The 13,577-nt window shown below is 42.4% G+C and overlaps 1 protein-coding gene across 2 annotated transcripts in view; it reads right to left on the reverse strand.

Moving 5' to 3' along the window:
* PCNX2 (pecanex 2) overlaps nucleotides 1–13,577 on the reverse strand; it is a 309,056-nt gene that overhangs the window by 240,010 nt on the left and 55,469 nt on the right. Inside the window, exons 9-10 of one of the 2 annotated variants that reach the window (XM_088842460.1) lie at nucleotides 5,283–5,418; nucleotides 4,436–4,462 (exon numbers count right to left, since the gene is read on the reverse strand). In XM_088842460.1, the coding sequence (XP_088698586.1) occupies nucleotides 4,436–4,462; nucleotides 5,283–5,418 (163 nt within the window). The remainder of the gene's footprint in view (nucleotides 1–4,435; nucleotides 4,463–5,282; nucleotides 5,419–13,577) is intronic. The other variant, XM_055424272.2, reaches the window with a different exon arrangement.

Here is a 13,577-nt window from a genome sequence, read left to right on the forward strand (position 1 = left end):
TAAGGGGAGGAGAGGAGGGAGAAGGGGAGATGTATGGAGAGAGGAACATGGAAACTTACAATACCACGTGTAAAATAGATGCCAGTGGGAATCTTCTGTACGGCTCAGGGAACTGAAACAGGGGCTCCATGACAGGCTGAAGGGTGAGATGGGGAGGGAGATGGGAGGGAAGTCCAGGGGGAAGGGGACATGGGTGTACCCATGGCTGATTCTTATTGATGTACGACAGAAAACCACAAAACTCTGTAAAGCAATTATCCTTCAATTAAATTTTTTTAATTAAAAAAAAAAGAAACTGATTTTAAAAAGGGGGAAAAATAATTGCCACTGATTCTTAAAAGTATAACTCTGTCATATATTTTCTCTAATCCTCAAAACCTCACAATAACTCCTCCACAGATGTAAACTATTACATATAAACTGAACGGACAACAAGGTCCTACTGTATAGCACAAGAATCTATATTCAATATCCTATGATAAACCATAATGGAAAAGAATATGATAAAGAATATCTCTATATACTTAACTAAATCACTTTGCTGTACAGCAGAAATTAACACAACATTGTAAATCAACTATACTTCAACAAAATTTTTTAAAATAAAAATAAAAGAGACAAAATAATGGTATCTTCAAGAGTCTCATAATTAATAAGCATTTTGATGATATTAATAATTGCCACTGATTCTTACAAGTATAACTGTGCCATATATTATCTTTATTTCTCAAAACCTCACAACTGTTGTTCAGTCACTAAGTCTGACTCTTGAGATCCCATGGACTTTAGCCCACCAGGCTCCTCTATCCGTGGGATTTCCCAGGAAACAGTACTGGAGTGGGTTGCCATTTCCTTCTCCGGGGGATCTTCCTGACCCAGGGACTGAAACACACAATTAAAGAAGCTGAAAAGAAAAGATGATAGCGGATTTATTGCTGCTTTCTGAAAATATTTTATTGAAATAAAACTGAGTCTCCAGTGTTCTTGCCTGGAGAATCCCACGGACACAGGAGCCTGGCAGGCTACAGTCCATAGGGTCACAAACAGTCGGACACGAATAAAGCAACTTAGCATACATGCATACCTACATATAGTAAAACTTAAAATTTTTTATACTTTACTTAAAAACATAGCTCAGCTGGTAAAGAATCCACCTGCAATGCAGGAGACCCTGGTTCAATTCTTGGGTCGGGAAGATCTGCTGCAGAATGGATAGGCTACCCACTTCAGTATTCTTGGGCTTCCCTGGTGGCTCAGATGGTAAAGAATCTGCCTGAAATGCAGGAGACCTGGGTTCAATCCCTGGGTTGGGAAGATCTCCAAGAGAAGGCAACAGTTACGCACTCCCGTATTCTGGCCTGGAGAATTCCATGGACAGAAGAGAATGTCAGGCTATAATCCATGGGGTCACAAAGAGTCAGACACGACCGAGCGAATTTCACTTCACTTCAAGAAAGTTAAAAAAGTTATAAGTCCATCGATGAATTTGGGCAAGTGTTAGCAATGAAACACTATATATGAATTTAGCTTTTTTATATACTCATCTACATAACCATGCCACTTATAGAATTTTAAAATTTAAACAAGAAGTAGCATGGCTTTTCTGGCTTCTCCATGCAATACACTTAACTCTGAGTTTCTGCTCTACCTGGAAAGTTTTTGAGATATTAAGTCAATGATTTGCATCTCTGACAATCTGAAATTCTCAGTTTCCCTACGATTCTGCCACATATGGGATCAATAATATTTGCATCTTCCCAAACTGTCTGAATATATTTATATAACCTTCTCCTCCTTGTAAGTTCAGCACTGATGTTTTGGAGGCAGGAAAGAATGGTAGCGAGCTGAAGTTTTCCCAGGACTAGCGCAAGAAAAAGTGCTTCCCAGGTGGCCTTTTGGTACCTGGTGGTAAAGAACCCACCCATCAGTGCAGGAGACAAAAGAGTCGCAGGTTTGATCCCTGGGTCGGGAAGATCCCCTGGAGGAGGAAATGGCTACCCACTCCAGTATTCTTGCCTGAAGAATCCCATGGTCACAGAAGCCTGGCAGGCTACAATCCATAGCATTGAAATGTCAGATGTGACTGAAGCAGCTTAGCATGCATGCATCCTAAGATAAGGCAAATTTCTCAGAGAAAACCCACATTCCACAGCCCACCCTCCTGTATTAAGGCTTGTGGTGGGAACTAGTACTGGTCGCTGAAGTGGGGCTGGGCATGGAAGGTAGAGGACACAGCTGGGGTCTGAGCCCTCAGGAGCACACGGAGATACAAGAAAGACTAGTGAATCCAAACATACTGATAGAGGGGAGGAGGCCTCAGGACACAGGGTCCTCAGAGCTAGGGGCTAATGGCAAGGTCAAGGACCCCAGCACTGCACCCTAACTGGGCAGGAGCAGCGAGCCCTCAGCAGGGACCACCCAGCACGCCCAGGGACCAGGCTGGTGCCAGGCATCTGAGCCCTGCTCAGCCACCAGGGATGCCCTCTCACTTCAACTTGCTTCCTGGGGTGCTGGAAAGCTTCCTCCTGCACCCAGACGCCATGGAAGGGAGGATTGGGAGGGGAGACTGAGTACACAAAAGGGAAGACAGCCCTAAAGACTGACTCTTGGAGTTAATCGAATGCTTGCTCCCACTGAAAGCCCTTCAAGCTTGAGAAGGCTGATTATGCTTCATTGGCTTTTTCACATTCTCCCTAGGCAGCTCCCCCTGCCAGTTTGCATCCAGTCACCAGGAATAAGGGCCTCCCTAGTGGCTCAGATGGTAAAGAATCTGTCTGCAATGCAGGAGACCTGGGTTTGATTCCTGGATTGGGAATATCCCTTGGAGGAGGACATGGCAACTCACTCCAGTGTCCTTGCCTGGAGAATCCCCAAGGACAGAGGAGCCTAGTGGGCTACAGTCCATGGGGTCACAAAGAGACGCACATGACTGAGTGACTAAACACAGCACAGCAGGAATAAGGACTGCAGAATGACATGAGGTCAGTTAGAAAATAGCACATTTTTTTCTGCACATTTGAACACGGGTGTGTAAATTACCATCCAGCTTCTTCTGAAAAATTCTGGTTAAGCAATCATGAAATTGAATCCAAAACTATTATACTAAGTCCCCTACATATTAACCTTCAACTTGTGAACTTTCAAAGATGTAAACGCATGTTCACATGTCCAATCACGTAAGTTAGTTCATGTGTCTGGTGAACATCATCACGTGAGTGCCTCCTCTACAAGTGGTTGTGCTTTTGTGTACTTTATTCTAAAGGAGATCAATCCTGGGTGTTCATTGGAAGGACTGATGCTGAAGCTGAAACTCCAACACTTTGGCCACCTCATGCGACGAGTTGACTCACTGGAAAAGACTCTGATGCTGGGAGGGATTGGGGGCGGGAGGAGAAGGGGACGACAGAGAATGAGATGGCTGGATGGCATCACCGGCTCTGTGGACATGAGTCTGAGTGAACTCCGGGAGTTGGTGATGGACAGGGAGGCCTGGTGTGCTGTGATTCATGGGGTCGCAGAGAGTCGGACATGACTGAGCGACTGAACTGAACTGAACTGAACTGAAAGAGTACGATAGTATCTATTTCAAGCCCCAGGTGTCGGGAAGCCAGTGTAAAGTAGCGGTGATGTAGCTGGTAGTGCTAAGAAGCACCAACTGCTGTGCCGCACTACCGCACATTTCAAACCTAGACAGTGTATTCAAAAGCAGAGACATCACTTTGCTGACAAAGGTCCGTATAGTCAAGGCTATGGCTTTTCCTGTAGTCATGGATGGGAGATTTTCCAGTAGTCATGAGAGCTGGGCCATAAGGATGACCGAGTGCCAAAGAATTGATGCTTTTGAACTGTGGTGCTGGCTGACTCTCAAGACTCTTGAGAGTCCCTTGGACTACAAGGAGATCAAACCAGTCAATCCTAAAGGAAATCAACCCTGAATATTCATTTGAAGGGCTGATGCTGAAGCTGAAGTTCCAATACTTGGACCACCTGATGCAAAGAGTCAACTCATTGGAAAAGGCCCTGATGCTGGGAAAGACTGAGGGCAGGAGGGGAAAGGGGTGACAGAGGATGAGATGGTTAGATGGCATCACGGACACAATGGACATGATGGAGCAAACTTGGGGAGATAGAGAAGGACAGGGAAGCCTGGAGTGCCGCAGTCCATGGGGCTGCAAAGAGTAGGACACGACTAAGTGACTGAACAACAATAACTCTACTTTTCAAGGTACTACACTGTAAGATTAAAAATGTTACCTTTATTTTTGTATTTTTTTATTTATTATTTGTGTGGAAAGTATTATGAACTTATTGTAGTATAGTACTATATAGCCAATTGTGTTAGTTGGGTACCTAGGCTAACTGTTGCACTGATGAACAAATTGGACTTAACAAACATACTCTCAGAACAGAACACATTTGTATATACGGGACTTACTGTATTTCTTTTTGTAGGCGAGATTCTCTAGAAGAAATCAAAACATGGTCAGGAAGAAGGTAAGCAGAGCAGTAAAGAAATGTTACACAAACTTGACAGTATCCCATTTATAGCCCTCTTCTTTCAATCTGCACCTACTGAAATCTACCTTCCTTCAAGGTCTAGCCCAAGTGTCCTTTCTTCTAAGGAGCCTTCTCCATAGCCTTTCTCCAAAATGCCCTGATAGAATGTGTAGCTCTAAGTTCATGACTGGCTGTATGTCTTTCCTCCCACGTTCTTTTTGAATTCTTTGCTCTGTGTCTTACAGAGTCTCATTAAAGGTGAAATAATAAGTGAATGAACATCAGTAAGTTAATCTCTCAGTAAAATAATGGAAAGCTTTATCTTTTAAGTGCTTGATGATCATGTCATTTGTTCCATGAATAAAGTCTCTCTTCAAGCCAAGATTCTCTTTCAAAATTTCTGCATGCCTAAATTATAAGGCTATAATAAATTAATAAATATCTAGACACTTTCCAAACCCTGCAGCAAGAAAAAGCCATTCCAGTCAAGTGACATCTTGAGGAATTTGTTTAACTTGGCAACAAAAGATCAGTGTAAAACAATTTCTAATACATTGGAAGAGCAATCAAGACTAATAACCCTGTTAGCATCAATGAAAAGGTATTATCTAAATGGTCTCTTTGCACATTCATCCAGTAGCCTACTATGAAGTGATGTAAACCACAACCCTCTGACGTAAAATTCAGGACAAGACTGAACTAATTCTGTTAGGGAAACCAACCTGGAAACAGGTTTCAGGACCCCTGCTTCTGGAACATTCACAAACGGTGATGCTGGGACTTACCCGTGGGGTTTCTGACTGGGTCCTCCGAGCCACCATCAGTAACAGCTGTTGCTGAAGGGCACTGACTGCAGGGTCCCCAGAAGAAGGATCTTGACTCTCAGAAGTCGTGGTACTGGAGGAGCTAATCTGCAAGTCTCTGAGGATGGGCAAGACAAACACTTCAGTTACCCGGAAGTACTGGAAATCATCTATTTATTACACCTAAACACATGGATCCTTAATGCAGGTTGCAAGTAACCTTTCTCCACCTTGCATGAGCAGTTCCACTTCCATCTCTAAGAATTTTCCACAGTTTGTTGTGATCCACAGAGTCAAAGACGTTAACGTAGTTAATGAAGCAGACGTTTTTCTGGATTTCCTTGCTTTTCCCTATGATCCAACGAATGTTGGCAATTTGATCTCTGGTTCCTCTGCCTTTTCTCAATCCAGTTGTACACTAGAAGTTCTCGGTTCACGTACTGCTGAACCTAGCTTGAAGGATTCCGAGCCTAACCTTACTAGCATGTGAAATGAGTGCAATTGTTCAGTGGTTAGAACATTCTTTGGCATTTCCCTTCTTTGGGATTGGAATGAAAACTGAGTTTTTCCAGTCCTGTGGCCACTGCTGGGAAAGACTGAAGGCAAAAGGAGAAGAGGGCAGCAGGATGAGGTGGTCAGAGAGCATCACCAGCTCAATGGACTTGAATTTGAGCAAACTCGGTGAAGAACAGGGAAGCCTGGCATGCTACAGTGCATGGGGTTACAAAGAGTTCGATACAACGCAGTGACTGAACAGCAATAACCATGAGTGTTCTAAGTGGACAACTGCAAGCACCACGCCACCTTCAGCAGGACGGGCAGTCACCTTGCCCACATTCAAGTAACTCAGGCTGTCTAGAGATATAGGGTGCCATGGGATAAACAGGTGGACACTTGGTGTTCTAGAGACAACGATCCCAATTTTCTGTATATTTAGTGGAAGGGGAGGTGGTAGCAACAGTCTCTAGCTTCATATTTTGCACAAACAATAAACAGTAAGCTGGATCGTTTCCAAGACACTGATCAGGAAGAGACAGCGATGATCTAACACCTCTGCTACCTCCTTCACCCCCAACACTGTCTGCACCGCCTCCTCACCCCCACCTCCACCCAAAGCAGAGAGAGTACACAGCAGAGCAAAGAAATGCCTCAGGTGGCTGTAAAAGAGGACATCACTAAGCTAGCTGTGATCCGTATCTGAAGAACTTCATTGTTGCTAACTGCATATAAACTGACAGGACTAAAATTAATAGAATTCTTTAAGTAAACTCAAGCTCTGCATTTCCCCTTTGGCTCAGAAAGCAACAAGTAGGATATACTTCTCCATCTGCTTTTCTAGCAGGGCACCCATAACTTTGAGGAGACAATCGGTTGCCTCACCTACAGCCATTTCTAACAGAATTCCTGCTCATGGAGCTCTAGTTTTATTCAATCATCCAAGACTCTGTGCTCCAGAGCAGATGAGGTCCCTCCCTGACCCCTGGAGTAAATCCTGGTTACTAAATGCCCATTATGGGAACTCCATTCACTCTGGCCAGTCCTGGCTTTGGCAGAGGAGTATAACACTACTCTAAGAAGCCACCATGGAACAAAGGGGTGGCAGCCACAGATAAGGATGCTCACAGGCAAGTTTCTCTACTTCTTTTTTCAGTTGTTTTTTTAATTAATTAATTAATTTTTGAAGTATAGTTGATTTACAATGCTGTATTAATTTCAGGTGTTCAGTTCAGTTCAGTTGCTCAGTCGTGTCCGACTCTTTGCGACCCCGTGAATCACAGCATGCCAGGCCTCCCTGTCCATCACCAACTCCCAGAGTTCACTCAAACCCACCCCCATCGAGTCAGTGATGCCATCCAGCCATCTCATTCTCTGTCGTCCCCTTCTCCTCCCACCCCCAATACTTCCCAGTATCAGAGTCTTTTCCAGTGAGTCAACTCGTCGCATGAGGTGGCCAAAGTATTGGAGTTTCAGCTTTAGCATCAGTCCTTCCAATGAACACCCAGGATTGATCTCCTTTAGAATGGACTGGTTGGATCTCCTTGCGGTCCAAGGGACTCTCAGGAGTCTTCTCCAGCACCACAGTTCAAAAGCATCAATTCTTCAGCGATCAGCTTTCTTCACAGTCCAACTCTCACATCCATACATGACCACTGGAAAACCATAGACTTGACTAGATGGACCTTGGTTGGCAAAGTAATGTCTCTACTTTTTAATATATTATCTAGGTTGGTCATTACTTTCCTTCCAAGGAGTAAGCGTCTTTTAATTTCACGGCTGCAATCAGCATCCGCAGTGATTTTGGAGCCCAAAAAACTAAAGTCTGACACTGTTTCCCCATCTATTTCCCATGAAGTGATGGGACCAGATGCCATGATCATTGTTTTCTGAATGTTGAGCTTCAAGCCAACCATTTCACTCTCCTCTTTCACTTTCCTCAAGAGGCTTTTGAGTTCCTCTTCACTTTCTGCCATAAGGGTGGTGTCATCAGAGGTTATTGATATTTCTCCCAGCAATCTTGATTCCAGCTTGTGCTTCTTCCAGCCCAGCGTTCCTCATGATGTACTCTGCATATAAGTTAAATAAGCAGGGTGACAATATACAACTTTAACGTATTCCTTTTCCTATTTGGAACCAGTCTGTTGTTCCATGTACAGTTCTGACTGTTGCTTCCTGACCTGCATACAGGTTCCTCAATTTTAGGTGTACAGCAAAGTAATTCCGTTATACAGGGCTTCCCAGGTGGCTCAGTGGTAAAGAATCTGCCTGCAATGCATGAGACCTGGGTTTGATCCCAGAGTTGGGAAGATCCTCTGGAGAAGGAAATGGCAACTCACTCTAGTATTCTTACCTGGAAAATCCCATGGATGGAGGAGCCTCAAGAATTGTAGTCAATAGGTTGCAAAAGAGTCAGACATGACTTAGCAACTAAACAACGAGAACAAACATGTATATGTTCTTTTTAGATTCTTTTTCCATATAGGTTATTAAAAAATATTGAGTAGAGATCCCTGTGCTACACAGTCAGTCCTTGCTGTTTATTTTATACATAGTACTATGTATATGTTAATCCCAAACTCCTCATTTATCCCCACCACGGTTTTCCCCTTTGGTAACCGGAAGTTTGCTTTCTATGTCTGTGAATCTGTTTCTGTTTCACAAATAAATCCATTTGCACAATTTTTTTTAGATGCCACATATACATGATATCATATGATATTTGTCTTTCCCTGCATGACTTATTTCACTCAGAATGACAATCTCTAGGTTCATCCAGGTTGCTGCAAATGGCATTATTTTATTCTTTTCTATGGCTGAGTGGTAATGTCTTCTGATTTCTAGTCTCATGTTTCAGTACAAAGTCTCTGACAAGTTTTTAGATCTTTCTTTTTCCCAACTCCCTGCTACTGTACTCATGAACAGACAAATACGCTCCAGGAACAGTGATTAAAATACATCCACTATTCTCACATGCACGCACACAAAGACACAGATTTATCTACAGTTTTGAAACATGATTTATGATTATTTGACGACACATTCAATAAAGGCCTCCTTGGAAAGAACCACTTAGGAAATATTGTATGTTAACACCAGGGTTTGAGAAATGAGTCACGTGGGATAAGTACATGGATTTTGAAAACTTAAAAATCCTATCCTTCTATTACGTGGATGATTGTTCCATAAACGGTCCTTTTGCTTCCTGTCCATATTGGCAGTGTAATGTCTGTCACTAATAGAGAAAAAAAGTTGGATGTATAAAAACAATGTTCATTCAAACCTTTGCGCTTTGTGTAGAAACCTCTGAGGACTACACTTCTGTCATCTCATAGCTAAATACAATAGAATTGGAAAGATATTATTAATACAAATTCAGAGAAACCCAAAACTCAGCAAATGCCAAAGCTTCACTAAACCCAAAAGATTAATCTGACTTCACTGTAGGTAATGTAGGTGATGACTATAAACAGCCAGGGCAGGATGGAAATGTGAGAAAATCTAGACGGTGTATAGCGCCCTCTGTTGCCAACTGAGATAAACTACGAACAAACTATTGTGTAAGGTGTTAACAGTTACTTCAGAGCAACCTTCCTTCTGCCAGGAAAATGGTGCAAAAGAAAGTGTTTAATTTTCTGCATATTGCTTAGCATGCTTCTGATGGCAAAATAAAAATAGGTAACATTATTTTTCTTGTGAAAGCCATTTAAAAATCCTATGTAAAAACCTAGGGTTTGGTTTCCTTTTCGAAATCTTTTGGATGAGTTCTAGAATTAAACAGAACTAGGGTGGTGCCACTGGTGAAGAATCTACCTGCCAACGCAGGATATGCAAGAGCTATGGGTTCGACCCCTGGGTTGGGAAGATCCCTGGGAGGAGGAAATGGCAACCCACTCCAGTATCTTTGCCTAGGAAATCCCATGGACAGAGGAGCCTGGTGACCCTATGGACAAGAGAAGTCCATGGGGTCACAAAGAGTCGGACATGACTGAGCAACTAAGCATGCACACCCAGGTTTAAATTATCTCTCTGCTATTTACTATCTGTGACTATAGTACGTTGTTTTCCTACCTCAAATCCTCACCTATAAATAAGATCCTACTGTACAGCATGAGGAACTATATTTAGTATCCTCTGATAAACCATAATGGAAACGAATATGAAAAAGAATGCATATGTAGGTATAATGGAAACATTTTGCTGTATGGCATAAATTAACACATCATTATAAATCAGCTATAATCCAGTAAAGTAATTTCTTAAAATCTTCACCTACAAGACAGGGATGATGTCTTCCTCAAAGAGACTGTTGTAAGAATTAAAGCAGACTGCATATGGTGCTTTTCATATATTAGTCGCTTAATAACTATAGCTTTTATAACCTTATTTCCTTCTATTGATGTAAGACCTGACTTTGCACATTCTCATATGAAACAGTAAACTGGCCCTTATGTTTTTCACACAAATAACATACTAATTCTAGTTGTCTTTATGAGCAGGAATGAGGGAAGAGTGTCTTCCCCTCAACTCACTCTTAATCTTTTTCTTTGAGTAAAGACGGATTCAAACAGCATATCAAGCTCCTCTTAACTACTCTCTTACAGAAGTCTAGTATCCTGGGCGAGTCATGACGATATAAGGAGAGATTCTTTTCTGAGCTTTATGCCTGGTGTGTCCTCACAGAAAACCTGCCTTGCTATGTGTATAAAGGTTTCCTATTTTACTAGGAGATGTGTAACGCTGTTTCCAGGGGTAAAAAGATGTATCTTCTTCATCTGGCATAGTTTTCTGGGGTCCAGAGATTGAAGTGAACCATGGGCATCGGCTTTTCCACTCAAGAACCAACGAAGCTGTGATGTCACAAAAATCACTCAGTGGACAGGACTTATCCTACCAACCCTCCAAGAATTCCCATCCAACCTTCCTTTTCTTGTATCTCTTCTCAGACTATCTGCTGTCTCTTCTCCTGATTTTAGCTATGGGCTGTTTAGATTTAGAATCATCTAAAAAGTTTCTGTTGGGGGAAGAGACAAATTAGCAGTTTGGGAGTAATACTATATATATAAAATAAATAATCAACAAGGACCTACTGTATAGCACAGGGAACTCTACTCAATATTTTATGATAACCTATATGGGAAAAGAATCTGGAAAATATACATATATATATAATAACTGAATCACTTTGCTGGACACCCAAAACTAACACACCATTGTAAATCAACCATACTTCAATTTTTAAAAAATCTCCAAAGAAGTCTCTGTTTCACTAACTTAAGGCTAGAGACTCCCCCCATATTAATAAATATAATGTTAAAATGCTAAGCTTCAGGAGGTAATCCCACCTCTAAATGGCAATGGAAATGGGAATATTCCAACCCTGTAGAAATTACACTCTGAACTACAATAGAGCTGTACTTGACATCTGGTCTTGATTTTCCTGCTCTCTGGTTAATCTCTGGTCAACTAGGTTGGTTCAGAGCTATAACACAGATGTTGTTGTTGCTGTTGTTTAGTCACTAAGTCATGTTCAACTCTCTTGCAATCCCATGGACTGTATGTAGCCCTCCAAGTTCCTCTGTCCAAGGGATTCTCCAGACAAGAGTATGGGAGTGGGTTGCCACGTCCTCCTCCAGGGGATTGTGCTGACCCACCCAGGGATCAAACCCACGTCTCCTGTGTCTCCTGCATTGGTAGGCTGATTCTTTACCAGTGAGCCAGCTAGGAAGCCCCGTGGCATAGATAAACAAATTTAAACTAGATCAAGCTTACACCAACAGCAGAAATAGTGATTAATAGAAATTACAAAAAGAGAAGCTACAGGAGGAAATAAAGATGAACCAGGGGCCAGAATGGTGTACTTTCTTATAGACAGAGTTGGGTTTCAAACTCACAGTGACCATATTGTACTATATTGCACACTCCAGCTTTTCACTCACCCCAGCTTCTATAAGCAACAAATAACTGAAACACATTTTCCCAGTGATGTAGAAAGAAGTCCTTGAAATTCTTCATCTTCCCCACATCTCAAAACTTACAGGCTACCAGCCTGAGGGATAGGGCCTCTCTTTTTCTGCCTATCCTTCCTTGTTTTATGGGCTTACTTGGGGGCCATGGGAACAAGTCACCCAGAGGGGCAGCCTGGAGATGAAAGTCACAGTCACATGTGCAAGACGTGGGATCTTTAAATAAAGAAGCACTGTTTTGGAAACTCTAACCTGTTATTTAGAATTTGAACAGGGATTCTTGTTTTAAAGCCTGCAAACAACTCTTCTTTTATATGACAGCAAAATTCGTCTTTGCATTTGAGAAAAAGAGCACCAGCCTGGGAGCTGGTCAGGGCCTCCAGCACGGGATGAGACTGCCACCATGTGGCAGCTGGGGCTGTAACCATGGAGACGGACTCCCACTGAGCCGCAGGGCCTCTTCCCCAGGGTTCAGAGAAAGTGCCTGCGAAAACAGAAGTCTTTCTAGGGTCAACCTCACAAACCCTTCATTGTTAGGACTCAGGACCAGGATGAAAATTTCATGTATCTAGTGTGTCTAAGAAAACAAAATAAAGACTACAGTGAAAGGATCTGATATTAACAACAGAAAAACGAGAGAGAGGACACAGCAATTGTGGAATAGCAGGAACTTCACAGAGGCAAACCCCTGGAAGGTCATCTGCTTTTTCAAGATATTTCCACCTCTATGTGACCTTGGAAAAGACCCTGATGCTGGGAAAGACTGAAGGCAGGAGAAGGGGCCGACAGAGGATGAGATGGTTGAATAGCATCACCAACTCAAGGCACACGAGTTTGAGCAAACTCCGGGAGAAGGTGAAGAACAGGGAAGCCTGGAACACTGCAGTCCATGGGGTCACAAAGAGTTGGGCATGACTTAGCAACTGAGCAAATGTGATCAAAGGCACCAGGAACCCCCACGCCAGCAGTTTTCAGAGTAACTCAGTAACACATAACTCTCTCATGCAGGTCAACAGAGTGAAGCAGCTATGTACGTATCTTGAATATCTATCACTGGAGTTAACATTTTCAACTCATGCCTGAGGGGAACATAAAACTAGGCATATCTAATATTGGGAGAATTTACAACATTTTACATTTTGCACACCTAATTGACTAACATCCATGCCCCACATTCTGGCTGAGCTAATGCAAACCAGGGATCACTACTTCTTCTGACTAATGTAAAGAAGAGGATCCTAAAGAGGTGTCTTGTTTTGTTTTGTTTTATTTTTTACAACTTTCTGCCTGCTTACCTTCTTTGGGACCCAGGTACTTAAGCACAATGGCTTTAAAAGGCTTTCCTGAGAGTTGATCCCAGTAAGTAAGGGAGGCTTTACTGAGACCAGGGTCAGAGAGGCTAACAATGTTCAACACAAAAGTAAGAACTCTGAGAAGACAATAAAGATTAAGTGCACTTCAATCCATCTTTAGAATGTAGTACCTAATGGGTTTAGAGGTTTCGAGTAGCTTTCAAAAGCAAGCCTAATGTATAAGCATAACAACATCTGTTTTAATATGTACTACTGCATGCATGTGAGTCGCTCAGTCTTATTCCACTCTTTGCGACCCCATGGACTGCAGCCCTCCAGGCTTCTCTGTCCATGGGATTCTCCAGGCAAGAATACTGGAGTGGGTTGCCATTTCCTTCTCCAAATATGTACTACAATGATTCATAAATAAACAGAAGCTCAAAACAAGTGAATCCAGATAAATATAAATAGATGATTACTGATGGCTGGATGGCATCACCGACTCTGTGGACATGAGTTTGAGT

Source organism: Moschus berezovskii, chromosome 12, assembly GCF_049115385.1.
Source record: "Moschus berezovskii isolate FMDL1 chromosome 12, NW_MosBer_1.0, whole genome shotgun sequence".
NCBI classification, from domain to species: domain Eukaryota; kingdom Metazoa; phylum Chordata; class Mammalia; order Artiodactyla; family Moschidae; genus Moschus; species Moschus berezovskii.